Source organism: Rhodamnia argentea, chromosome 2 (assembly GCF_020921035.1).
Source record: "Rhodamnia argentea isolate NSW1041297 chromosome 2, ASM2092103v1, whole genome shotgun sequence".
Classification (NCBI taxonomy): Eukaryota; Viridiplantae; Streptophyta; class Magnoliopsida; order Myrtales; family Myrtaceae; genus Rhodamnia; species Rhodamnia argentea.
In genome coordinates, this window is record NC_063151.1 from 33,198,071 (window position 1) to 33,225,635 (window position 27,565).

General features: G+C 40.4%; 3 protein-coding genes and 1 pseudogene across 3 annotated transcripts; all 4 read right to left on the reverse strand.

Moving 5' to 3' along the window:
- Window positions 1-8,317: 8,317 nt before the first annotated feature.
- On the reverse strand, window positions 8,318-9,190 carry LOC115735282 (expansin-A22-like). The gene is made up of 2 exons (XM_048274555.1): window positions 9,105-9,190; window positions 8,318-8,939 (listed from the first exon to the last, which is right to left on the reverse strand). Exons 1-2 carry the CDS (start codon window positions 9,188-9,190, stop codon window positions 8,318-8,320), a joined length of 708 nt encoding a protein of 235 aa, XP_048130512.1.
- Window positions 9,191-14,188: 4,998 nt separating this feature from the next.
- LOC115737231 lies at window positions 14,189-15,100 on the reverse strand (annotated as a pseudogene).
- Window positions 15,101-16,849: 1,749 nt separating this feature from the next.
- Window positions 16,850-17,751, reverse strand: LOC115737242 (expansin-A23-like). Its single transcript, XM_030669281.2, has 2 exons — window positions 17,631-17,751; window positions 16,850-17,466 (listed from the first exon to the last, which is right to left on the reverse strand). The coding sequence occupies exons 1-2, from the start codon at window positions 17,749-17,751 to the stop codon at window positions 16,850-16,852; spliced, it is 738 nt and encodes a 245-aa protein (XP_030525141.2).
- Window positions 17,752-19,912: 2,161 nt separating this feature from the next.
- Window positions 19,913-21,506, reverse strand: LOC115738638 (gibberellin-regulated protein 9). Its single transcript, XM_030671321.2, has 4 exons — window positions 21,324-21,506; window positions 21,074-21,124; window positions 20,710-20,779; window positions 19,913-20,266 (listed from the first exon to the last, which is right to left on the reverse strand). The coding sequence occupies exons 1-4, from the start codon at window positions 21,378-21,380 to the stop codon at window positions 20,085-20,087; spliced, it is 360 nt and encodes a 119-aa protein (XP_030527181.1). The 5' UTR covers window positions 21,381-21,506; the 3' UTR covers window positions 19,913-20,084.
- Window positions 21,507-27,565: the final 6,059 nt, after the last annotated feature.

Sequence of the window (27,565 nt, forward strand, 5' to 3'; positions counted from 1 at the left end):
GTTAATCCATCTTATTCTCATTGGGTACGCCAAGATCAACTATTGCTTCATGCAATCATAACTTCCACTTCAGACTCAATCGTTCCTCTCATTACCTCTGCCAAAACAGCACACGAGGCATGGAACAAACTCTCGTATCTCTTTGCTAACGGGACACGTTCGCGTGTTATGTTCTCAAGGAGCGCTTAATGCTCACAAAATGTGATACTTGATCAATAGCTGAGTATTTTGCAAGTTGTCAAAGGTATTGCCAATGAACTTGCTATCATCAATTCTCCCATTAGTGATGATGATTTAATAATACACGTTCTAAACAGGCTTGGCTCTGAATTCAAGAAAATTTATGTTGCCATTAGAGCATGTGAATCACCTATTTCCTTCGAGGAACTCCATGATAAACTTGCCGATTTCGAGCAATATCTAAAAAGGGAAGAGAGTCGGGGTGAATCGACTATTATCACTGCAAATTTTTCCAAGAGAGGTTCTTACAGGAACACCAACCAGAGCCATATTTCGAATCGAGGTTCGAATTCCTACCCGTTTACGCGACAACCTCATTGGAAAAGGAGAAACAATTATGATCATAACCATCCCATTTAAAAAGCACAAGTTAGGTGCCAATTATGTGAACGAGTAGGTCACTTAGCCAAGCAATGCTATCGGGCCAAACAATATTTCTCCTCTCCTACTACAAATAGCACAGTGTTATCTTGCCAAGCCAAAGAAGGATGGCTCATGGATTCTGGAGCATCTCATCACGTCACTTCAAGCCTGGAAAATCTCTCTTTGCATTCCAATTATGAAGGCGCGGATGAAATCGTTGTTGGTGATGGCTCGGGTTTGCAAATAACACACACAGATTCAACTAAACTTTCCTCCTCCATTGCTTCTATTCATTATCGGATGTTCTATGTATTCCCGATATTAGTAAAAACCTGATATCTATTTCAAAGTTTTGCAAGACTAACCAAACGTTCGTGGAATTTTTTCCCGACCATTTTTTGGTGAAGGATTCGCCCACGAGGGTGATTCTCACACAAGGCCCGAATAACGGTGATGTCTATGAACTTCCATCTTCCCTCCATGTGACTCATACACTACCCTCAACTATGATTGGTGTTCATGTATCCTCTAGTGATTAGCATCGACGTCTTGGCCATCCCTCTCATTAGATCTATCCCTCTCATTAGATCTTAAAGTTTCTTTTCAAGTCAAAGTCAATTCTTTCTCTTTCCAAGTCTTGTTCTAGATTTTTGTGTGAGTCGTGTCAATGTAATAAAAGTCATAAACTTCCGTTTGGTGATTCTACATTGTCTAACCGACGACCTCTTGATCTCATTTACACTAACGTCCGAGGTCTCGCTCTAGTGAAATCAATAGATGGCTTCTCGTATTATGTTATTTTCGTGGATCATTATATCAAATATATCCGGCTATACCCAATCAAATAGAAATTCGAAATTTTCTCTCTATTTCCAAAATTCAAGAAGTTTGTGGAAAATTACTTTCAAAATCCCATTGTATCAATTTATTCGGATGGTGGAGGAGAGTATAAAAAATTAAAAGGATTTTTCTTATCTCATGGGATTACACATTTACAAACACCTCCCCATACACCCTAACACAATGAGATTGCTGAGCGTCGTAGGCATGTTGTTGAAACTAGTCTCACACTGCTTCATCAAGCGTCTCTTCCATCTTCATTTTGGTCTCACGTTTTCCAAGCCACAACATTTCTTATAAATTGTCTGCCTATACAGGTCTTAGGACTCAAAAATCATTTTAAGTCTCTATTCAACTCATGTCCAAATTACTCGAAACTTCGCGTTTTTGGTTTTTTGTGTTATCCTTAGCTTAAACCATATGCAAAACACAAACTTGAAAATCGATTGAAACCTTGTATCTTTCTTGGTTACTCTCTTAATCAAAGTGCTTACAAGTGTTATGATCCTTAGCAAAACAAAGTTTTTGTCTCACGTCATGTGGTTTTTGATGAGTTCATTTTTCCTTTCTCCAAACAAGCTAAATCGCTCCATCATACCAATTCTCAATCCCCGTCTCTACCATCTCAAATTATCCATGCACCCTCTCATTTTTTAATAGAAAATTCAGCCACCTCTTCCAACACTAGACAACTAAATCAGCCAATACATAATCAATAAGGTCCTTCGAGTTCAATGATTGGAGAAGTTCTAGATCAACATTCGAATGGCCTCACAAATTTGATGGAAAATACCAATTTAACGTCCCCGAGCGCAGATCCATCATCGGTTGCTGAAGCTCCATCTGTGCCTCCCGTAGATTCAAACACTTCATTTGGCCCCTCAAACACAATTCCACCAATGCCCACACGTTCACATCCGATGATCACTCGATCTCGGAATAATATTTATAAGCCCAAACAAATACATTCAGCCTCCAAACATTATCTACCTCCGTCACTTGAACCAACGTGTGTTTCCCAGGTCTTAAAAGATCCAAAGTAGCACGCTGCTATGTCGGAGGAATTTAATGCAATTCTCCAAAATGGTACCTGGCAACTTGTTGCACCCGAGCCTCATCATAATATTATTGGCTGCAAGTAGATATTCCGAATCAAGTGAAACTCAAATGGTAGCATAACTCAATATAAGGCACGATTTGTTGCTAAGGGATTCTACCAACGGCCAGGACTTGATTATGGTCACACGTTTAGTCTAGTTGTTAAACCCACCACAATACGGGTCGTTCTTTATCTAGAATTATCCAACAGTTGGCCCCTTCTACAGTTGGATGTCAATAATGCCTTCTTACATGGCACACTTATGGAGGAAGTCTATATGCAACAACCACTAGGATTTGTCGTTCAATCACATCCTAATCACATATGTCAATTGAAGAATGCTATTTACGTTTTTAAACAAGCTTCCCGTGCGTGGTATCAAGCACTCGGTTCCTTTGTTATCTCGTTTGGATTCATGCAATCCAAATTAAATTCATCACTCTTTATATACAAATATGATGGCATCATTGCTTATTTCTTGGTTTATGTAGATGATCTAATCCCGATAAGAAATGATGCAATTTTTTTTCAAAAGTTCGTCAGTGCTCTTGCGGGTAAATTTTCATTAAAGGATTTAGGAGATCTACATTACTTTTTGGGAGTTGAGGTGATCCACACAAAGTTTGGTCTCTTTCTCACACAACATAAATACATAAGGGACATTCTTGATCAAGCAAACATGTTAGGAGCCAAGGAGATTACCACCCCAATGGCTACCGGGAGCTCTCTCACTATTGTTGATGGATCACCTCATACAGATGCAACTAAATATAGAAAGATCGTTGGTTCTCTTCAATATCTTGCATTTACAAGGCCCGATATTGCTTTTATCTTCAACAAACTCTCTCGCTTTATGCATCAACCAACAGAGTTGCATTGGAGTGCTATTAAACGTGTTTTACGTTATCCGAAATGGACTATAAATCTGGGCTTACACTTGCAAAGTAGTCCCTCTCCATCTCTCTATGCCTTCTACGATGCTAATTGGGCAGGCAATCGGGATGATCATAAGTCTACAACCACATACATAGTTTATATTGGCAATAATCCTATATCATGGTGCTCTCGAAAGCAAAGATCCGTTGCTCGTTCCTCAACCGAAGCCGAGTATCGTGCGGTTGCTGGGACAGCATCTGAGCTCACATGGATTCAATATCTACTGCATGAACTTGGAGTATCTTCTTCGACCACACCTAACATCTATTACGATAATATAAATGCTATGTATGTGTGCGCCAATCCTATTTTTCACTCCAAGATGAAACACATTGCCATTGATTACCACTTTGTTCACGACATGGTTAACAACGGTATGTTACGTGTGGGTCACATTTCTACCCATGATCAACTCGTAGATGCACTAACAAAACCTCTTGCACGACAACGGTTTACTCATTTACGGTCCAAGATCGGCATTTGCGATGGAACGCCTCTCTTGCGGGGGCGTATTGGAGAAAGTATATCTCAACAGCAAAGTAATTTTAAAGATTGCTCTCAATCGGATCAAGATCAGCCAAGCAATTCCGATACTCATGGGAAGTGCAGCGAGAGTTTCCAAAATTGATAAATACTTTTCATTCTTTGTATAGGATTTTATTTTTCTATGTATAAAAGTCATAGTTGAGGATAGATATTGTATTACATTTATTCTAGCTGATATCTTTCCATAAAGAATTAGCTATCATGTACTTTAAATACTTGTAAGAAATAAAGTAATATCATCTCATCCAATTCTTACATTGTGGACTTCAAAAGGTATCCGAGACAAAAATTGCCAAAGATGGTTTATATGGAAAGGTTACAAGTACGGCCGGAGACTAGACATGGATTATAAGGAAAGATAAAGGTTAGGATAAAACTGGACACAAATTACATGAGGGACAGTGATATAAATGGTAATACAAAGAGATATCGATATGATGTAATTCAATTCTCGTATCGGCTGTTCACAGAGTTCGGTCAGGAAAAATCATGCCATACTTCAGCCAAGATTTGGTTTGTCGAAACCCTAGATAGGTTTTATAGCTTTCGCAATTATTAGCACGGGTTGAAGATGAGAATGTTGCCACCTAATTAGTTAAACCTTCCGAAGAATTGAGGAACCATTTTCAAGCGTGGACATTTTTCTATAAGAGAACATCCGTACAAATAAAACCTTCTCAAAATTTGTAATATGCTTGGTTTGCCGAAACTCTAGATAGAGTTTGCAGCTTTCGTCGTTAAGGGAAAATTGCCCAAAAAGTCCTAAACCTATTGTACATGTACCAATTTAGTTTTAAATATTTTAACAATTTGCCAATTTGTTCCTAACTCTTTCAATTGTGTCGTTTTAGTCCTCAACATTTTGACATTTTGCCAATTTAATCCTAAAACTTTTGACGATTTGATAATTTAGTTCTTCCGGCCAAGTCTTCTTAGAAACCACTAACGCTCGTCAATGCCGGCCATCCTACATGGCATAGCAGACGACAAGCGGATTTCTACAATCATTTTAATTTTTCAATTTTTCTTGGATTTATTTTATTTTCTTTTCCTTTTTAAGAAAAGAAAGAAAAGAAAGAAATGAGACAATTCATAATTTTTTTAAAAATAAGAAATTCCAAAAATTATGAGCGTAAGCACTAACCGCATCGCGTAAGACTAGGGGTAAGCATGGTTCTAGGGTAAAACCGGGAACCGCAGAATCGAACCCATGGTTCCTGGTCCGGTTTCGAGTTCTAGTAAACCGGGGTCCGGTTCTCGGTTCCACATTTTGAGGAAAACCCTCTCGGTTCTCTATGGAACGAACCGGAACCAAAACTGGAACCGTCACTTTCAAACCCTAACTTAGGCTTTCTATTTCCACTTTCTATTCTTCTCACTTCTTCCTCTGAAACCTCAACGCTGCATGCCCGTCATTGTTTCACGTTTTTTGCTTGCTTCCATTCTGGGCTTGTTATTAAGTTTCATGACAAAGACTACCATTACTCTTAAGGAGGAATCAATGCAGTTATACCTCTCTGTTCTCCTTTTTGGGCTGGTTATTTGGTGCATCCCATGTTTGCATTGGACTTAAAAGTAAAAGAAAAAGCAGAAATGACACCACACGAGTTCAGCGGCATTAAATGCTATGTGCTTTTATATTGAGATTATCGTTCTTGTTTTCTGCAGAGTTGTTTGCTTTTGGTGATCTTCGGGGTAGCCCTTCTTATTGTGGAACTGGCGGTTGCAGCTTAAGCGGAAGAATTTTATCAAGCACCATTAATGGAGAATGCTTGTCTGAGTGTTAGTCTATATGAATGTCTTCTTTTTTTATGCAATCGGAGTTTATATTGGCAGGTTCTCGGGTACCTTAGAACCAACCCTAGAACCCGTGACGGGATAAGTTCCAAGTTTCACAGTATGCATGGTAGGCTCTAAATTCCAAAAAACGATAAACTTGTTCTAGCAAGTAGGTTCCAAGTTCTACCCGGAATCGCTTGCCCCTACATAGGACGACCAACACTTATTAAATCGCCACGTCAATGATTTTTCGGCCAAAATCGCCACGTAAGGACTAAATTGGCAAATCATAAAAAAGTTTAGAATTAAATTGGCATAATTAAATGATTCGGGACTTAATTGGCACATTGTTAGAAAAGGTTTAGGACTGGATTGGGCAAATCGATAGATTCATGACTAAATTGGGCAAATTGAAATATTTATGACCGAATTGGCATATGTACAATAAGTTTAGGACTTTCTCGGGAATTTCTTCCCATTTGAAAAGAATGTTGCCACCTGATTAGCCAATCCTTCCGGAAAAATTGAGGGACCATTCGATGTGTGAGTAACTTTGTATAAGAGAACATCCTTACAATTACATACAAGGATATTGCGGATTTGTTAAAATGGGAAGAAGAGATATAGAACGAAGGGTCTGGATTCATGTGAATTAGAAACCACTTATTGCTATTTTTTTTTTTTGGGTCAGAATTAGAAACATTTATTTCACAATGGTCAAAAGAGAGGATATTTTCTGACCAAAAGAAAAAAAAAAACAGAGAGAGAGGATGTTTTCCTTTAGTGAATATATTTCCTCAGCTCCTCCTTCCTTCCTTACAATAGGCTTCAGCTTGCATGCTTGGTTTACAATATCATCAAGAAGATGAAAACGTGACCAAACATGCGTTTCCTCACGTCAGCATTTCCTTTAGATAAAAATTGACGGTGTCGATCGAAGGAATTGATTGCATCAATTTGACAAGTTTTGAGTCTTGTGGTGTGCTTATCGTTATGGGGTTTTTAATGTCGCAAAAAAAAAAAAGATTAGGGTAAATATGTCGTGGACATAGTAAGGGTTTTTGATGACTCTTCTCTAACGATAATCGTAGAAAACACATGATCCCCGACATTATTTTCCCACTCATAACGGCATTTCCATAATTACAAATAGACAATGGAAAATGAAAATGAGACAATGGGTGGCATTAACAATGGATCAACTTATTGAATCCTTCCTTGCAAATGTAAAATTGACCTTGAAATCAACGCATGAATCCCCAAAACCACGTAATACAAGCACTAGAATGAAGATGGTCCAACTAGAAATTCCTTCCGTGGCCTAAATTGTTTCCACCATCATATGTCTGCCTAAATTCTTTCCGCCAACCGCCGAATCAGTTGAAAACAAATGGGAGAGATAAGAAAAACGAGATCGTGATTCGAGAATATTAGTAATGGCAAGTAAACAGAGCAGTCAATTGCACAAATTAAGAAATTTGGAGGATTGTTGCGTTAAACAAAACTTAAGGACCAAATTGATATAAATAGGAAAAGTTAGAGGACTTGATTGCGCAACGAAAAGTTAGAGGACCAAACTGCACAAACTCCGAATACTAGAGGACTAAATCTATACTTAACCTTCTTTCCTTTTGCTATAGTTTGCTCTCAACAATATAAATCTCTATTGGCATGACACAATCACGGTTATTTGCATATGAATGTCTACCTAAACCGCTACATCACGTAGGAGCAAGTAATTCACCAGTGAAACTAAGAGAAATCACAGGCCAAACAATGGGGTTTTGATGTCTGTGACATGTTCAAAAGAATAAGCACGGTTTAATTATTCAAGTAGTCCAAGTCCATCTCGTATCATGGCTAGGCATCTCCATTTGAATGCCTTATTTTGCTTCGCGGATAATAAATGAGTCAAAAAATATTTCTTTGGAATGATCACTTGTATCTCTTACAAGATGAATGAACCAAAAGATATTCTCGATGTCCACGAAATTATTTTAGACATAAATTACCGTCAACAATGAAAGCATTTGAAGTAATCATTTTTTATTTTTGGAAAATAGTTTCCATAATGCTAATTGTCAGTGAAACAAATGGATCCTAACTCTAGCCAAGGATTCGGCTTAGAAGAATTAGCTTTAAATGCTAAAGAGGAAAAAAAAAAAAATGAGTCCGGTGAACTTAAACCAATTTTTCCCCCTTCCAAACGTATGAGTCATGAGATCATTCTTTCCTCGATCATAAGCCTCGGCTGATGATGATAATGATAATGGTGCAAAACCTGCAATCCGAGACGATTTTTCACCAATGCACGACTTGAAAACACACAAGGATATATCATGAACTTTCCAAAGTTGTTCGACTGACAATGGGAAATATACAGACTAATGGAAAGTGAAAATGGAGCCGATGGATGATGGCACACACTAGGAATAAATTTATTGAATAACTCCCTTACAACTTGAAATCAACGCATGAATTCCTTTAGACAACAGAATACAAGCACAGTTCCAACTAGAAATTCTTTTGCCCATCATATGTCTGCCCAAATTGCCACCCAGCAGGTGCCACATTGTCCAATTCCAATGTCTTCCCATCACTTACGGTGACTTGAAACGACAAGCTTTGCCCCGTCAAAACAGTTCCGGTCTGCCACTTTTGCCCCTGGTTGCGAGTCATGGCAATCCATTGAGTGTTCGAGCCCTTGATCTTCACGGCGTTCACGTCTCCGGCGCCGCCTACGTTAAAAATTAGCACGAGGGTGAAGTGCGGATTTCCCGCAATCTCGAACTTGACTCCTCCTCTTTTGGAACACAAGACGCGGCGATAGCGGACGGGGATGACTCCGGCCTTATAGTACGCGATCTTCGTGAACATTGGCATAGAAAGGTCGAAATGCTTTTGCGGAGGGTTGCACCGGATGTCCTGCGTCTTAGTGTAGTTCGGAGGGCAAAAGTTTGTCCCGGTGATTATGATCGAGCCGGCCTTCGGAATGCACCACTTCGGGTCGTTGTTGCAAAAGATCTCGAAGCGGGCACCACAAGTAAGTCCGTTGTTGAAAAGGGCCGTGCTCGGCGCCGCCGTCGCTAGTCCATACCCTTGTTTGAAAAGGTCTCCGTATCCGCAAGCTCCGTCCGCAAGTAACGAACACACAAGAGAAACATGTCAACAATCATTAGGGACATCAAATAGACTAATTTTCCATCCGTGTATGGTCCTCACAAAGGAATACAAGAAGGGACACTAAGATTAAGGCAAGGCTCTTCTTTCTCTCTCCTTGCCAAGAGATTTTTACTTACTCATGGTCTCTTTACCACTCATGTCCCCGTAGAAAGTTGCGCGCGCATCGTACCAATTACCGTCTATAGCAGAAACAACCATGGACATAGCCAATATGAGAAAAACCTTGCAAATGACCATGGCAAAGAGAGATAAAAGAGCCCGAGGAAGAAGCACATGAAGCAATGGAGAACTAGCCGGTGATTTATACTCGTCACCTTTGCACAATTTTGGTATTATGGAATTCAAAAGGATACCGAGACAAAATTGCCGAAGATGGATTATATGGAAATCTAAAACCAGAATAAAACCGCACACAAGATGGCAGTGATATATAAAAGGTAGTACAAAAGGATATCTGCACGGGCTGTACCCAGTTTGGTAAGTATAGGACAAATCATGCAATACTCCTGCAAAGTTTGGTTTGTCGAAACCCTAGATAGGGTTTACAGCTTCCCTAATTAAACATATACTTTGGAATGTTGCAACCTAATTGACTAAACATTCTAAAAAATTGTGGAACCATTCCATCTGTGAATAGTTTTCCATAAGAGAGAACATCCTTACAAATTAAATATTTTTAAAATTCACAATATACTTGATCTAAAGAACCTAGGGAGAGTTTACAGATTTTGTAATTAAATATAGGCATTGGAATGTTGCCACCTAATTGACTGAAGCTTCTGAAAAATTGAGGCGGTCTCGTATTTTATTTTCTTCATTAAAGTAGAATATGTCAAATTTGTTGAGTATGCATCTTTTCTTTTCTTTTTATTGAAAAATCGAAAAGAAAAAGAAAATATTACAAAAGAAAAAAAATAAAAAAAAATAGCATCGGGCGACTCAAACCCGCGAGCGAAACCCGGCCAACGATCCCTTTTTCTTTCCCCGAGGCCCGCAAGGCGTAGGCCCATCTTTCTTTTTGTTTCTTCCAGCATGGGCCCCAGAGAAAGGCCCATCATCTCCTTTAATTTCCCCAGGGCCCATCTCTTATTTTTTTTCTTTCCCATGAAGACCAGCCCATCATTTGTAACCCTCATCTCACGTCAACCACTTCTGCACATTCCCTCACGTTACCCTCTCTCTCTCACTTGGTCTCACATTACTCTCTCCCGCAGTCACCTTTCATCCACGCTTCCCTCCCTCTTCCCATCTTCCTGCACGGTCACTTTAGCCTCTACGTATGCTCTCTCCCTTCCTCTCTTCCTGGCCACAGAAAGGAAGCTTGCTGAAGGAGGCAGAGGGTAGCATCAAAGAGCAGAGAAGTTGAGGGTCAGACAGAGACTCGGTCTTCTGGGGGAAGGCCTCGATGGCCAAGAAAATTGAGAGCTCATGGAGAGCAGTCCCAAAAGGGCGTTCGGCTGGAGAGAAAAAAGAAGCAGACGGACGGGAGGGAGAGGTGAGACGGGAGAGAGTTCTTGGAGAGGGCAGGAGCTCAGAACCCCCCACGCGTCGTAACTCCTCCCACACGACCCGTGCCTACCACCTGTCCCGCCGGAGATGGAGGCTGTTCGAGCTTCGATCGGGCTGTGCATTGATCGGACCGGGCTGGCGGAGGCGTTGCTCGGCCTTGCCAGATGTCACATCGTCCTCAGGCCGGCCTCATGTCGGTCGAAGTCCTGTTTGTCGAAAACCCGGACGCGAGAACATTCGTTGCGTGGCCGAGCTAGGTAAACGAACATAGAGTTTGCAGTTCTCAAAGGGAGAGGCCAAAGAGAGCTCTCGGTGAGCTCTGTTGAGTTTGGCGAGAGTTTTAGGTGGACCAGAAAAGACACCAAGAGCGAGCCAAGATCCAAGAGAGAGAGCGGGTCTGGTCGATGAGGGCCCTCACCGTCGGGCGGCGAGTGCGAGTCGCCGGAGTAGTGGCCAGTGGCGTGCCAGCTCGGGTTCCCCCGCCCTTGTTCGTCCGGCAGCGATTGAGGTCAGCGGAGGAGGCGTCATTGGCGTTGGTCTGGCAGTGATCAGGGGTGGTGCCAGCAGTGTTGCCAGGCCTCGCCGGAGGCGGCGGTGTCGTCTCGAGCGGACGCAGGAGAGCTGCGTCGGGAGGAAGAAGACGATGAACGGTGGGAGCCGAGCCATCCCACGCTTAATCCTTTTGTTGTCTGGGCTGAGCGGACGGACTGGAAGAGGAGCTTCTTTTGAGCCCAGTCGGAGCGAGAATACGGGCCACGGAGGCCCGGGCTCGATCTACCCGGTCCCATTTTTATTAAATAATAATAATAAATCCAGAAAATGTTAAAAAATAGGAAATAGGTAGAAAATGCCTCTATTTGTCTATTTTGTCTAATTAGGCTTTTATATGCCTGATTATTGTTTGTTTTCCATGTTTAATTTGCATGACTTAGTTTTAACTTTGCATGTGAATATAATTTGTTCTATAATGCATGTATCGGTAGGTAAATTAACACGATAATTAGATTTTAATTCGAGACTCTTGTTTTATCCTTTTAATTGGCTGAAGTTTATTGATTATCTACATCGAGTCAATGCATATTTAAATACTCGAATGCATGAGCTGGATGAGCTTCCGACGTGGCGATTGACGGCGATGCCCCATGGAGATGGCAGCCCATTTTGGCTTGGCGAGGATGAAGACCGACGTCTAATCCAGTCTATTTTTGTGTAACCAATTTGCGTATTGGGGTTGTTTTATTTAAATATCATCGTTATAGATTTGGTATGCATATAACATTGGCTTTTCAAAAATTGATTGTTAATAGTTTTTCCTAGATGCTAGGTTAAGGATAAATAGGTAATTGCACGAAACGACGTAAAAGCATTATGCATGATCATCTAGCATTGGTTAGATATCTAATAAGCTTAAAATGATATGTAGAATGTGTTGTCACCTTATGGAATATTGATTGATTAGGTACTGAAAGGACGCTAATTATCTAGTTAAAGTAAACAAGTCCCCGAACTTAGAAGCACTAGTTGCGTAAGAATTGAGATAAAACTTCCGTGTTTCGATTGATTTTTAGCCAACTCCAATAGGCTAATGGTGACTTCTAGTAACATTTTAGTTTGCTAATCAATAAAATAAAATCTAATGTCAAGCAAGATAGGACTTAGGAGAGTCCACACCATAGACCAATGACAATACCTTTAAACTCGTCGGACCCTCGGGTGAAGTTAAGGCAGGTCGCAACAGGTGTGAATAGTTTTCTATGAGAAAGAACATCCTCAAATTAAACCTTCTTAAAATTCGCAATATACTTGGTTTGTCGAAAACCTAGATAGAGTTTACAACTTTTCGTAATTAAATGCATGCTTTGGAATGTTGCAACCTAATTGACTAAACCTTCTGAAGAATTGAGGAACCATTCCATGCGTGAATAGTTTTCTCTAAGAGAGAACATCCTCACAAATTAAACCTTCTTAAAATTCGCAATATACTTGGTTTGTCAAAAACCCAAATAGAGTTTACGTAGAAAACCCAAATAGAGTTTACATCTTTCGTAATCAAAGATTCGTTTGGTAGCACAGCTTGAAGATAAGATGGGAAAATTTACCAAAAATGTCATAAATATATTGCAACTTTGTCAATTCAGTCATATATTTTTTTCTTTGATAATTTAGTTATGAACCTTTCGTATTTGTGCCAATTCAGTCCATTTGCCCAATTTTGGCCTGTCGGCACCGATGTGGCACTGCCAACGTTGACGTGGACATTTTAAAATAATTTTTAATAATTTTAGTTTTTCTTTTCTTTTCTTTAGTTTTTTCCCTCCACTTAGGCCGGCAAGGGCCACGGCGCCCTTGCCTGCCTGCCGGATCGGGCAACGACGTTGCCGCCCTTCCCGGATCAACATGAAGGGCCACAACGCCCTCGCCCGGTGCCGGTGAGGGCGTCCAAACCTTCGTCGGCCTTAAGTGGAGGAAAAAAGAAAAGACAAAAAGACAAAAAAATTATAAAAATTTAACAAATTGTCATAATATTATTTTAAAAAGTCCACATGAGCGTCGACAGTGTCATGTCAACACCGGCTAGCCAATGTTAGCCGCATGAACTAAAATGACACAAATACAAAAAGTGTAGGGTTTCTTTGCTAATTCTCCCGGATAAGATGCTACCACCTAATTTGTTAAATTTTATGAAAATTTGAGGAACCATTAAATGTGTGAATAATTTTCTACAAGAGAATATCCGTACAATCATATACAAATATATTGCGAATTTGTTAAAATGGCACAATGATGCGGGAGCATCGGACCTTGTTGACAAATTTGAATATGTCGATTGCACAAGAGAATTGGTCAAATTGTCGATTTCACAATTATCAATTGGCTACTAAGATATTGATATACACATTTATTGTTGATTTATTCAACTAATTAACGACTAGAGGTTGCTCTCATCAATTTCTATCAATGTTTGGTGATCTTCAATGATGACTATTCGGCTACCAAGGATGGTGAACGAAATTTAAGTCCAAATTTTATGAGTACTAAAGAAGTTGTAGGTTTCAAGAGTCACAGTTCTAGTTTCCAAATGTTTTAATAAGTTCTCTAGTTCCTAGGTCTTTATTGTGCTTTCCAGTTTCTATGTCATTAATATTAAGCAGTTCTTGTGTCTTTAATGCTATATTGATTTCCTATGTAGTAGTTCCTGACAAAATCTCAAATGTAAGACAATGACTTGAACATTGAGAATTTATAAGATTTGTCTTTGTGTGAGCAAATATCTATCCATGCACTTGTATTTTTTGAAGTTAGATTCTTCTTCGTTGCGAGCCAAAGAAGCACTATATCTGGCTGGTGATATTATGTAGGCCATGATGGAGCGCTTCTCCTATTCGAAGTTTTGTCTCCTTGTCCTTTTTTATAATTTTTTCATAATGATAATGGCGGAGAACATATAACATCAAATAATTTTTTTCATTAATGTGTGACTTAGAAAAGACATAGATATATCGTGAACTTTCCTAAGTTGTTTGACTGAAAGTAGGAATGACAGACTCCGGAAAGTGAAAATGGTGACGATGGATGATGGCATTAATTAGGAATCAACTTATTGGATAACTCTCTACCAAACGGAAAAATGAACTTGAGATCAACGCATCAATCTCTTTAAACAACAAAATACACGACCATAAAATGGTCAAACTAGAAATTCTTTCCCCCTTCATATGTCTGCCCCAAAAGCCAATCAGCAGGCACCACATTATCAAATTCTATTGTGGCCCCGTCGCTTACGGTGACTTGAAACAATAAGCTTTACCCCGTCAAAAGAGTTCCAATCAACCAATTTTGGCCCCCGCTACGAGTCATAACCATCCACTGGTTGTCTGAGCCCTTGATCTTCACAGCACTCACATCACCGGCACCCCCGACATTATAAATTAGCACAATTGCAATGTGCAAACTTCCTGTCATCTCAAACTTCACTCCTCCTTGCTTGGAACACAAGACGAGGCGATAGCGGACGGGGATGACTCCGGCCTTAACGTACGCGATCTTAGTGAACATTGGCATAGAAAGGTTGAAATGCTATTGCGGAGGGTTGCGCCAGGCATCCTCCGTCTTAGTGTAGTTCATATGGCAAAAGTTTGTTGTGGTGATTATGATCGAGCCGGCCTTCAGAATGCACCACTTTGGGTCGTTGTTACAAATTTATAATAGATCTCGAAACAAGCGCCACACTAAGTCCATCGTTGAAAAGGGCCGTGGTTAGCACCACCATTGATTGTCCATATCCATGTTTGACAATAGCTCCATATCCACAAGCTCCTACTACAAGTAATGAACACGAAAGAGAAGCATATCAACAAACATTAGGGACATCAAATAGCCTAATTATCAATCTGGATATGGTCCTCGCAAAGGAACACAAGAAGGGATACTAAGATTAGGACAAGGCTTTTATTTCTCTCTCCTTGCCAAGAGATTGAACTTACGCATGGGGTCTCCACCCTTCATGTCACCGGAGGAAGTTGCATGCGCTTCGTACCAATTAATGTCTATAGCCGAAGCTACCATGGACATAGCCAATATGAGAAAAACCTTGTAAAAAGCCATGGCAAAGGGAGACAAAGAGCGTAAAATGTCGAAATAAGCTAAAGAAGAAGCACATGAAGCAATGGAGAACGGCCGGTGTGATGTGATTTATACTCGTCACCTTCGCCCAATTTTGGCGTTATGGACTTCAAAAGGAAACCGAGACAAAAATTGCCAAAGATGGATTATACAGAAAGCTAAACCCGGGACAAAACTGGACACAAATTATGTCTAGCTGAATGGCACGGATATAATTGGTAATACAAGAGGGTATCAGTAGTGGCTGTTCACACAGTTTGGCAAGTACAGGAAAAAATCATGCAATACTCCTGGAAAGTGTGGTTTGTCGAAACCCTAGACAGGGTTTACAACTTTCGTGATTAACTGTGTGCTATGGTAGCACAGGTTGAAGATGAGAATTTTGCCACCTAATTGATTAAACCTTCTGAAAATTAAATTGAGGAACCATTCCATGTCTGAATAGTTTTCTATAAGAGAGAACATCCTTACACATTAAAACCTTCTTAAAATTCGCAATATCCTTGGTTTGTCGATATCCTAGATAAAGTTTATAGCTTTCATAATTAAAGGGGATAATTACCAAAAAAGTCTTAAATCTATTACAATTGTGCCAATTCAGTCCAAAATATTTATGCCAATTGAGTCCTAAACCTTTTACAATTGTGCAAATTCAGTCTATTTGGCTCACTGGAGCCGACGTAGATAATTTTTAATAATATTTTTTGAGAATTTTTAATTACTTTTTTATTTTCTAATAATTTTTATATCTTTTTTTTTCTTTTCTCTTTTTTTTTTTGGTTAGGACGGTGACCTTCGCTGGCCGGTGAGCCATCGCCAGCTCTAACCCCAAAAAAAGAGAAAAGAAAAAAGATAGAAAAATATTGTAAAAATAATAGAAAATTTCGAAATAGATTAAAATATTATTAAGAATTGTCCCCAAATGGATTGAATTGGCACAATTGGCAAAAATATTTCAGACAAAATCGGCACAATTGCAATAGCTTTTAGGACGTTCTTGGTAATTTTCACTAATTAAAGATGCGTTTTGGTGGCACGGCTTTCAGATAAGAATGTTACCACCTAATTAGTTAAATTTTTTGGAAATTTGAGGAACCATTCAATTTGTGAATAATTATCTACAAGAGAATATCTGTACAAATCATATGCAATTAAAATTGCGGATTTGTTAAAATGGCAAGAAGAGATAGAGCACAAGGGTCTTGATTCCTCGAGTTATCGAGTGCAAAATATTTTCTGTTTGAATCTCTCATTCGAGTTTTCGTTCGCATCTTTTCAAGCCGCTGAGATTAGTAAATGGGATTGGAATTGATCTCCCACATTGGTCTTTCTCATTGTACTCAAATTTTATCAAGCGATCCATTGAGTAGCAACCTAATTAAGAGTAAATGAGGCATTTATGATTTTGACAAGATAATGATATTTTAATATTAGTTAAGATCAATCATAATAGAAGAAAATTATAGTCTCGGCCAAATTTTTCACTAATGCATGACTGTGAAAAAACATGTCGATGTCGCGAACTTTTGAACGATAGACTAATCAAAATCGAAATGAAGTTGTTTGATTGAAAGTAGGAATTAAGACAGACGATGGAAAGTGAAAAAGGAGACGGATGACATTAACGAGGAATTAAACTTACTCAATAACTCTCTTACGAATGGAAAAATAAACTTGAAATTAACGCATCAATCCCTAAGTAATACAAGCATTGGAATGAAAATGGGTGAACTAGAAGTTCTTTCCCCCATCATATGTTTGCCCAAATTGCCACCCAGCAGGCGCCGCATTATCAAATTCTACCATCGTCCCGTCGCTCACGATGACTTGAAATGACAAGTTTTGCCCTGTCAGAACAAGATTGGTCCGCCAATTTTGCCCCCGATTACGAGTCATAGCAATCCATTGGGTGTTTGAGCCCTTGATCTTCACGGCGTTCACGTCTCCGGCACCGGCTACGTTAAAAATTAACACGAGTGTCCAGTACGGGTTTCCCTTAATCTCGAACTTCACTCCTCCTTGCTTGGAACACAAGACACGGCGATAGCGGACGGGAACGACACCGGCCTTATAGTACGCGATCTTCGTGAACATTGGCATAGAAAGGTCGAAATGCTTTTGCGGAGGATTGCACCAGGAGCCCCGGTAAGCGTAGTTCGGAGGGCAAAAGTTTGTCGCGGTGATTAAGATCGAGCCAGCCTTCGGAATGCACCATTGCGGGTCATTGTTGCAGTAGATCTCAAAACAGGCGCCGCAACTAAGTCCATCGTTGAAAAGGGCCGTGCTTAGCGCCGCCGTTGCTAGTCCATATCCTTGTTTGAAAAGATCACCATATCCACAAGCTCCCTCTGCAAGTAATGAACACGAAAGAGAAACATATCAACAATCACTAGGGACATCAAATAGCCTAATTATCCATCTGTACATGGTCATCACAAAGGAGTACAAGAAGGGATGATAAGATTAGGGCAAGGCTCTTCTTTCTTTCTCCTGGCCAAGAGATTTTACTTACGCATGGTTTCTCCACCACTCATGTCGCCGTAAAAGGTTGCTCGCGCATCGTACCAAGTACCGTCTATAGCAGAAACTACCATGGCCATAGCCAACATGAGAAAGATCTCGTATACAGCCATGGCAAAGAGAGATAAAGAGCGTATAAACCTCGAAATAAGCTAAAGGAGAAGATGGGCAGTGATTTATACTCATCACGTTTAACCAGTTTTGGCATTATGGACTTCAAAAGGTAACAGAGGCGAAAATTGTCAAAGAAGGATTATAGGGAAAGATACCGCCAGGACTAAACTGGACACAAATTTTTTCTAGCTGAGTGGCAATGAAAAAAATGGAAATAAGAGGAAAAAGTCAACAAGATGACATTTAAGTCTATTTGTTGCATTTGGCAAATTTTGGCAGTAAAAGATCATGCGATGCTCCTGCAAAGAATATGCGAAGTAGAGAAGTGTGTGAAAATGTGTATAGTATTTATAGTACTCCCAAAATGACTATAACAAGCATTATAATATCAATTGCAGGTTAATTGGGATATGCAAGCTTTATACACAATCATCTAGATATGGAGAATTAAAGATGATATGGAGAATCAAAGATGATATGGAGAATCTGACGTCCTGTCAAACTCAAGGTGAAGTAGAAGGAGTCAACTGCAGTTTGGAGAAAAGGTTCAAAAAATATCCAAGTGGATGTGCCTTAATGAAGATATCACCGATCGGCTCAACCAATGGTAGAGGACCGGTTTCGGTTCCGTCTACTCAAGAAAAAACTTGTGACATCTAGAATTTTTTAATTTGTTAGTAACATTTAGGATATAAGGATATAAATAATTCACCTGGATTTTTGGATGATGTTACGAAATCTCGATGAGGTCACCAATTTTTTGACATGTGGAAATTCAATAGATATTTTTCGTGTCTGTGCTTTTTCGGAATGCGATTTCGTTAGGGTTGCAAAATTACAAGGAGTTATAATTCAAGAAAATAGATTAAAAATGTGGGCCCAATAAAAAGGAAAACCCCTAACTTCAGCACATGTCCCAATTATATCCAAACTTTTTTTGTCTCATAAAAAATCCCCCAACTTTTACTTTGTCCCAATTCTACCGGCTTTATATCCAAAAAAACTCTCAACTTTAGCATATGTCCCAATTATATCCACCATTTTTTTTGTCTCATAAAAAACTCTCAACTTTTACGTTTGCTCCAATTCTATCACGATTAGTCTTCCGTCCATAATCACCATTAGTTAATCTTACTTGACATTTTCACATCGTTAATGAATTATACCTAAGCAAAGTTGCCATGAAAAAATCCCCCAACTTCTCTTATGTTGTATGCTTCCCCTACACATTGCTAGGAGATATAGAGTAACTCAAGACGACGCGTTTCGGATTCTCCCCTGTACTCGATAGCCCAAAGAATGGCCAAACATGGAAATCTAATTAGTTGGACAAACGATCTCAAACATCGTCATCCCTAAAACTTGATGTTTCCAAATTTCAAAGATTCATTGGTAAGTTCGGCGAGAAAATTCTAGTTATATAGGATTAGTCGATGGTGATTATGGACGGAAGGCTAACGGTAGTAGAATTGAAACAAAAATAATGGGATTTTTTGTGAGACAAAAAAATTGGATATAATTGGGACTGTTGCTAAAGTTAGGGTTTTTTTGGGAATTAGGCTAGTAAAATTGGGACACAAGTAAAAGTTTGGGATTTTTTATGAGACAAAAAGAAGTTTTAAATATACTTGGGACAGTTGATAAAGTTAGGGTTTTTTTGGATATTAAGCCTAAAAATGTGTGATTACTAATTTCAATATGCTTAAATTAAAATATCATATATGATATGTCTTGTGCTTCTGATTACGAGTACAAAATTAATGAAGGAATAATTTAAATCATCCTATAGCTAAATGATAAAAGACATTTCTTGAATTATAGTGATTTCTACAAGTGCCATGTATTTTGCACCTAGGTACAACGTGCACGATATGCGAAGACTGCACCGGGTACAATGTGCACCCGATGCACTCAAAATTTCCTCTGGATTGCCTAACTCGGTTACTAAAAAGGGAAATTGTGTCATTTCTGTATGTTTCACGATAAAGAGTAAACGAGGTATATAGTTAACTAAGGACATGCACAATTAAACAGGATATGTGCCCCATCATGGTAGATATATAGAGTCAAGGAAGAGCCAAGGGATATCTTCAATATATGACCAACATGTATTCTAAATCAGGAGGAGCATCAATGGGCCATATAGTACAGCACAAGCACTAATAAGAAGGTCGATGTTGATTATTAATGGCATCATCATTCAAGTAGCAGATAATTTCCCAGCTCAACAAAAGCACTCACCAATCAGGGAGAAACTCAACTCACATTATTACACATCAAGTACATTAAATTGGGTAAAACCAAAGAACAAGGACGTTTGAGAGCTGCTATTTCAAGGGCACTTGGGTCTGTTTCCATGGGTCTTGAGCTTGGCATAGCAAGGGCAGGCGCTCTTGTTGCCATAGGTCCCGGGCGGCACGCAGTGGCACCTCGCGCAGCACGTCTTGCACGCTCTGTGGCACACGTTCTTGCGCGACGACTTGCTGCATCTCCTCGCACAAGCGTAGCCGCAATCTGTGTTCAAGACGTCACGAAACAAGCAAAATCAGGTTGCGCAAGCGCGAACGTACGTGACGTACTACCCATGTAGGACCTATAGACGGTCATTGCGCCCTAATCACAGTAGGAAAGTTTCATCACCCCAAATGTGAACATGTTATGACTTCAAGGACGCTTGTGGAAACAAAACTGTCCCACTGACGGTTGTTCCTTACAGAAATGCTGCAATGCTTTAGTTTTCTAGCTATGTATGTTCTGGTAATGATGCATACACGTTTCTCTTTAAGGTTTTTACATACGGTGAGCTACAACAATGGTTAAAAGAGCTAATTTTCGCAACAAAAAAAAAAAAATCCAATGTGTCTCGACTGGGGTTGCACAGACATTGATGCATTTCCAGCTACACACAACATCTTCAAAGTAAATGCCACAGGGCTTATGGACGCCATGGAACTTACTGATCTTGCGAGGATGGTGTTGATATCGTTTGTCGATGTTGGTAATCCTCCCACTCCCTCCTCCATTCATCTGCAAATGGTGGTCGAAGCAAAAGACACTCCCGTCAAGCCTTACGGGTGTGTTTATTTCGAGAAAAATGAATAATTTGAAAACGACAAAAATACTTTCACGAAAATATTTAGACATAAATTATTGTCGATCATGAAAACATTTTTTGCTAATTAATTATGAAGACGTTCCGGGAAAAAGCCAGCGACGAGTATACTGTATGGTTGCTGCAGAACAACAAGATCCCTTCTTAATTATTGGAAGGGATGGCAAGAATCATGTTAGAAAGGAGTAAGGAGCAGTGATTGAACTCACACTGGCGAGAGCGTGACTGGCATCAGTTGCCGACGAAGCCTCTGCAAAAGCCTAGAACGAGCACATAACGCGGACACCAAAATATGAGAGTTGATAAACTGGGGGCATGTTGAAGTCTTCACAACGACCAAGAGCATCATCAAATAACAGAGATATGGGACAATCGTAGACTATGATTACACATTCTTCATCGGAGAAACAATTCGCGGGATTGTCGGAACCGGGCGCGAGAGCCGCAATGAGAACGTACCTGGACCAAAAGAAGGGCGACGGCGAAAAGAAGAGCAAGCTTCATCTTCATCTTCATCTGGTGAACACAGGAGAGAGAGGGGATCTGCGCGTGGAGGCGGCTCTGGTTTTATACAAGGCTTCGAGTCCTTGTCCTTGGCAGAGAATCACATGCAACCGCTCCACGCAAAGTTCAGGAGGATGAGTGGGCACGGGGAGAAAAAGGACGAAGCTTTTTTGGAAGCTTCTCGCTTTAGCGTGAGGTTAGCCCACCTGTGATGATTCTTTGGATTGGCTGGTGGGCGTCTGTGTGCGTGACTGGTCCCCCCTAGAACACAGCTCGTGAACTTGTCTGAAAGTTTTCGATCCAAAACCTTGTCTGAAAGTCGCTTTCACTTAGCTGGTTCACCAAATCATTTGCTGAAACAAGTTCCAATGGTGATGCCGGATGTCTCTCGCCCGTCCTTTTCTCGGACCCCTATCCGGTGTGCCTGTGGTACGTCGGTCGCATGGGTCGAACCTGGAACAGCTTCACGTGCTATGCGGGGACTGCACTTCATGGACAGCAAATGGACTTTTTTTTGCCTACATCTGGTCGCTTGAGTTGTTTGTTTAATGGGGACCTGAGCAGGTCGAGGGATCTCCATATAAGTTTTCTTCTATTTCCTCTGTTCAAGGAAGAAAAAAATATGAAGAAAATTTAGGGGTCTCTGGCTGAGAAAGATAAATCCAAGCCAATATCAGTCGGCAATTTGGAGTAGCCTACTTTCACGCAATTCACAGAGTTCAACAAGCAATCGATATTTCGTACTAGGCCTCCCAAAAGGTAATGGAGGCGTGCAAAGATTTCCTCGGGCCGGACGCAAGGTCCCCTGCTTTTTCAGGGTAAGAAGGGATAGAAAAAATACCCCGCTCGCTTATTGATAGAGGATCATGCATAGCATAAATGAATTGCCATGCTTAATCCTTTACATAGACGTTGGGGCGGACGGACACTAAGATGAAAGAGTCTCGCTAATATGGGATCTAAAGTACTCGCTGCAATGTGATGGGAGGCTATGATTCGGGTTGACCCAATTTCTTTATCTGGCCTAACTTTTAGCATGAGGCCCTGAAAATTGAGGGATTTAATTACGCCTTTTTATCCATTATAGGTATACCTTACACTTAATCATTTATTACTAAAAAAATAGTGAGCAATATGTCTGTCGTAGGGCCGATATTTTGGTTGTGGCCACTATTATCAAGAACTTGTTTAACTTGCATATCATAAGAAATTCGAACAACTGCTTTGAATACAGTATCGGAAGTTACGCTTGCGAAACCTCAACATCTACGGGCTTATTAGCTAAATGGCAAGTGGGGCAGGCGTAGTAGCCTCCCGCGCTTGGAATCATAGAGGGGAAGCTTTGGCTTCTTGCTAGGTGAACTTGCTCTTCGCACAGTATTTTGTGACCGTCTGGTTTACTTAATACCCCTAGCTACAACGCACTGTGCAAAGACTGCATTTCGTGGATAGCAATGGACATTTTTGCCTATACATCTGGTCGCTTGAGGTGTTTGTTTGATGACGACGGAGACACGAAATGGATCGGAAGGTCCCAAATCACTGGCGTGGCCTTTGCCCAAGATTGGCGTGGTCTCTGCACCGAAGCCCGAAAGCCCGGAATGGCCCACCCGGCCCAAACTTATTTCTGGGGCCCGTGTTTGACCGAATGTACCTACCCCAAAAAAAAAATTCCACATAAGTCGGCAACCATGTCCCGATTCAAAGCCCAAACACGATGGCTCGCCTTCCCTCGACCCCCTCAAAACAAACTATGTGTAAATTCTCCAAAAAGGATTGAGAGTTTGAGATCATCTAAGATGAAGGGAAGCAATGATCTTGAAAAGGCAAAAGTACCCTTAGATTTAGGCTCCGTTTGTTTCGCAAAAAATGTGACAATTTTGGGATCGAGTGAGCCTCAAGCTTGCTGGACGTTACCGTGGTCGGCTATCAGCCGAGGAAAAAGGAAAAAATAAATAGGATTGTTTAAAATAAAAAAAATTAGGAATTCTTTTTAAAATAATTAAAGGAAAATGAAGGTGAAGGAGTGACGGGAGGAAAGATAAAGGAAAATGATTCCCTCTCTTCAGAAAGAGGAAATCATTTTACCCACATGTGGAGGTGTTTTCTCCATCGGTGAAAAATGTTTTTCTTGACTAGACTAAACGCCGGAAAAATCCAAAAATATTTTCTCTCGAAAGTTGTTTTCCGCGAAACAAACGGAGCCTTGAAGAAAATCCACCTAGAAAACCACCACCCAAATCCAAATATAAATTCCCTATTTTCGGAGTAAATGAGAGTCATCCAATCAAAATTGTGGTAAGGTATCAATTCTTTAAGAACACAAATTAGGATGTAATAGACTCATCCCTTTTTTAACTTTAGAGGATTCCGGTCCCTTGAGTGTGTGTGTATATATATACATGTGCGCGCGTATCTGATGTCACGAGGAAAGCTATACGAGAGTTTTGCTTTAATTTTAGGAGGCACCAAAGTTGAGGAAATGGTAATTTACTACTTGCTGTTCTCCCTTGCAATACTCTAGATATACGTAATTGCTGTTTAAGACAATCCCATGTCATTTAAGGCCATACCACCAAAAGACATAGATTGTCTTCTCACTAATAACTCCTAAACTAGGATAACCAAAGACAAAAAAAAAAAAACTGAATTAAGATCCAACAGCCAATGATTGATCCCTCGATTCCATGTCATATGCGAGGAGAAAAAAGGAGACGAGTCATTGTCGAAGCCCTTGTTCATAAGCCTCCCCAATCTTTCTTTCCTCTCTAGAAGGTTTCTGAAGTCTCCATCAAGTTAAGTTAAAAACACAATCTCTCTCTCTCTCTCTCTCTTTGTCTCTCCCCTCAAGGAAGTCCCACAAACCGCCCCAGATACCCCCCACTTACGTGATCTACACTGTCCCCCTCTCTCTTGGATTTTGTCTATTTGCTAATTAAAGCAACCCTAACGCTTTTTTTTTATGTTTTTTGGTTTTTTATTCATTACGAAGAGGGTGATCTATGGTGTCATTGATGCATACCCTAACCTCTCCCCCCTCCACCACCGTTTTTAAGGATGTTCCGCTGGTGGCTGTTCGATATCTGAATGGCAAATGACCCGAGGACCACGTTCAGTTTCACACCATGGAGAGACCTCCGAATTCAATAGGGTCGGGGTTCGGTTTGGTAGATCGAAGCGAAACGAATCGACCCTTTCATCGGTTCGATCCCCTACCAAACTCAGGACGTGCTATGACCACCGTGAGAAGAAGCTTCAAGTTTCGGTTTCAGTTTGGGTTCGGTTAACTAACAGGAAACACAGCAGTTTAAGGCTATTTTATGCACTCGGTTAAGTTAAATTCATGTGGAGAGTTCTATGAAAATGTGAGAGAATGTGGTGTGGCCTTTGATAGAGAGGCAATTATCACGGCAATGATGAATCTGAAAGGAGATGAGAATTCAGCTCAGCAATCCATGGTACCGTCCAGCCATTACATGAGCAAGTCACTAAACCGGCCATTAGGTCCACGATGGTGACCTCATATGCTCTTATCGGCGGTCCCTAGAATCCTCTATGTTGCTCTCCCACCCTTCTTTCGGTAATCACAAAAGGTGGGGCGAAGAAGGAAAAACGAAAAATAAAGAAGGAAATAATGGAGGGACGTCATCATTGCTGGGAGCAACAAACTTAGAAACGGACTTTGATGTCCTGTTCATATATACATACCTTCGTCCTAATCGTTCGAGAAAATATTCAATTCATCAATTGAAACAGGCCGATGTAATGCGAGAGACCATTTGGACCGATTGATATGTGTTCCGACTAAGTTAAGTATCGAAGAAACTCAAGCAAACTTATCACACATCTGTGAGCTAATGCGGCAAGCGCAATGATCTTATGAAGTTCGGGCCCTTGTCTTTCCTTAACGTGCTTAACTTGGCAATCACCGTGAGAAGTAAAATTAGTTCATAATTATGGGTACGCGAATCACAAGTCAAAAGACAGGATACTGTAAAATAGAGCCTTAGTCTTGGATGATGCCCAAGGCAAAGGTTCTGCACTAGGGGTCGGGTCGGTCAGGTCAGGAGATGGGTAAACATCATATGTGTCCTCGATCTGAAGAGGTTGTCCGAAATAGAAAGGGGGAGGGAATAAACAAATCGTACTTTTCAGCTTTCAAGGAAGAAGAGGAGGAGGAGGAGGAGAGAAGGGTCGCTTTCAAACTTCAGTTTGATGGCAGAATCTCCACACAAGATCCTAGGCAACTCCTTTTTACACGCGACCCACCCTTGCTTTACCCACAAACCTCTCTCTCTCTCTCTCTCAATTTTGGACTCCTATAAATAAATAAAATCATTCCAAAAAATATTAAAATATCATTAAAAATTATCCACGTCGGGACCTGTGGTAACACGTAAGACGGCTGCGTTCACATCGGCGATTTTCGACTAATAAGACTGAATTGGCAAAAGGTGTGAAGAATTAGGACTGAGTCGACAAGTTGAAAAGATTTTAAGATTGAATTGGTAAAAGTATAAAAAGTTTAGAACTTTTTCAATAATTTCACCCGTCTCCAAAAGATCGTTGTGACCCGAAAGCGCACCTCTATAATGGTCACCTCTGTAATGAAGCTTTTATCCGACGAGAAAGCCAAGCTCCAACGTCCAATTCTATCTAAGTTCTAGTCTATAAAACCTAGATGGTCAACAATGGCGCAATAAGATATTGTGGGAAAAGGGGAAGTCGGTAGATTTGGCATAAGATCGCGATGATGTCCTCGAATTTATATTACGAAATGTCCGCTAAACATTAATGAATTGTCCATGGTCATCGACGAGGAGGGACGAGGACTGGGACCCCTTGAGATCGTCCGGCTTGTGACCGCATCCGCACTTTGCATGCTCCTTACATTGAACTTATCTGAAAGATGGATCATGGTCAAGTAATTAGATTCTGGTAGGCGAAGAACGACATTGCTCAAGACTTTCTAAGTTATTTTTTCGTGGTCTAGCAATTAGTGATGATGGAAAAATTACCAAAAAAAAAAGTCCTAACCTGTTATAATTGTTGATGTAGTTTTTTTTCTTTTCAATTGAGACCTAAACATTTTGTATTTGTATCAATTGAGTCATCCCGACTAATTTTGACCGAAATTGATGACACGGACGTCGGCCGTCCTACATGGTTTTTTTGTTGCCGACGTGGAATTTTTTAATTTGGTGTATTTTTTTATTTTTCTATTTTTTTTTATTATTAATGGTCGGCAGGAGGCCACCAGCCATTGGGCGAGGGCTCGCTACCCTTACACTCGGCTGGCTAGTGCTTGCTTCAGGGCGTGAAGTTCCAACTGAGTCGTGGGCAGCAAGCCCTCGCCCAATGGGAGGTCATGAGGCCTCGATCGGTGGCCGACGACCTCTTGCCGACCATCAATACTAATAAAAAAAGAACAAAAGACGGAAAAAAGTCAATAAAAAATTTTTAAAAATGTCATGTCAATGCTTATAACGCCACGTAGGATGACCAGTGTCAATGTCATCAATTCTCGCCAAATTGGTTGGATAGACTTAATTGACAAAATGCGAAATGATTTAGGACCAGGCAAAAAAAGTTAATGACTGAATTGGCATAATTGCAAATTTGCAATAGATTTAGAAATTTTTTGATAATTTTTTCAACAAAAGATTGTCTGAACTCTAAAACGCTAAAGCAGCGATGGCTAGGTTGAAGTTTCTCCGTGAAATAGTTAACCCTCTTTTCCTTCTTTCCCCTTGGTAAAATGATCGAGTCAAACGTTCGAGGACTGGGGTTGGATGAAATGTGCGACTTCTGGGACCAAAATTAGACTCTTACGCAATAGAATTTCTCTATTTTCAAGGCTTTTTGAAGAGAAATTGTTAGTACGAATCATAAGCTGCAATAGACATGCCCCCAATCACTAGCTTAAACTGTAAAGTCGCATGCACTTCAGCACATGTAGACAGACGTACAAGAACAATTCTCTTTACGAGCATGCATTTAAGACCATCATTTTTTTGATAGCCTGCTGATGTCTCACGTGCCTAGACTCGATAGATATAGATTTACGTCCTCAGCTCTCGTCTCCTAGTTGCTGATATCGGACACCGGACAGGTTCAGGTTACAGATCGCGTTCCCATCCTGGCTGCGTGGGATGGGAACGACCCTCCGTGGGTCGAGAAGCGCAGGGCAACCGTTC